Source organism: Pterocles gutturalis, unplaced genomic scaffold (assembly GCF_000699245.1).
Source record: "Pterocles gutturalis isolate BGI_N339 unplaced genomic scaffold, ASM69924v1 scaffold33049, whole genome shotgun sequence".
In the NCBI taxonomy this organism is placed as follows: domain Eukaryota; kingdom Metazoa; phylum Chordata; class Aves; order Pterocliformes; family Pteroclidae; genus Pterocles; species Pterocles gutturalis.
This window is the reverse complement of record NW_010129208.1, coordinates 1-292: the sequence shown is the minus strand read 5'-3', so window position 1 is coordinate 292 and position 292 is coordinate 1. Positions and strand designations below refer to the sequence as shown.

At 69.9% G+C, this 292-nt stretch overlaps 1 protein-coding gene across 1 annotated transcript in view; it reads right to left on the bottom strand.

Annotated features, from left to right (window-relative positions):
• Nucleotides 1-162, bottom strand: part of TEX261 (testis expressed 261) — a gene marked incomplete at its 5' end in the record, with an annotated part of 4,054 nt that extends 3,892 nt beyond the window's left edge. The window contains one exon of the mRNA XM_010079881.1: nucleotides 83-162. Within this exon, the coding sequence (XP_010078183.1) occupies nucleotides 83-162 (80 nt within the window). The remainder of the gene's footprint in view (nucleotides 1-82) is intronic.
• Nucleotides 163-292: the final 130 nt, after the last annotated feature.

The window sequence follows — 292 nt, the reverse complement described above, 5'->3', positions numbered from 1 at the left end:
GGGGACCCCGGGGCAGCGCCTGCCAGCCCCATGGCTACCCCAGGAGGGATTTGGGCAAGGAGCCGCAGGCGCAGGGACTCACCCAGATCATGTATTTGATGATCCTCCTGGTGACAACCGTGTACTCCTCAATCAGCTCCGCCAGGTAGTACAGCCCGGCCGCTGTGGGAGGAACGGCCGGTCAGCCCCGCGGGGACCGGGGGAAGCACCGGGGGGTCCGCGCTCCCCCCAAACTCGGGGGATGACACACGACCTCAGGAAGACGCGGGGCCCCCCCGGGCACCCGCGGGAC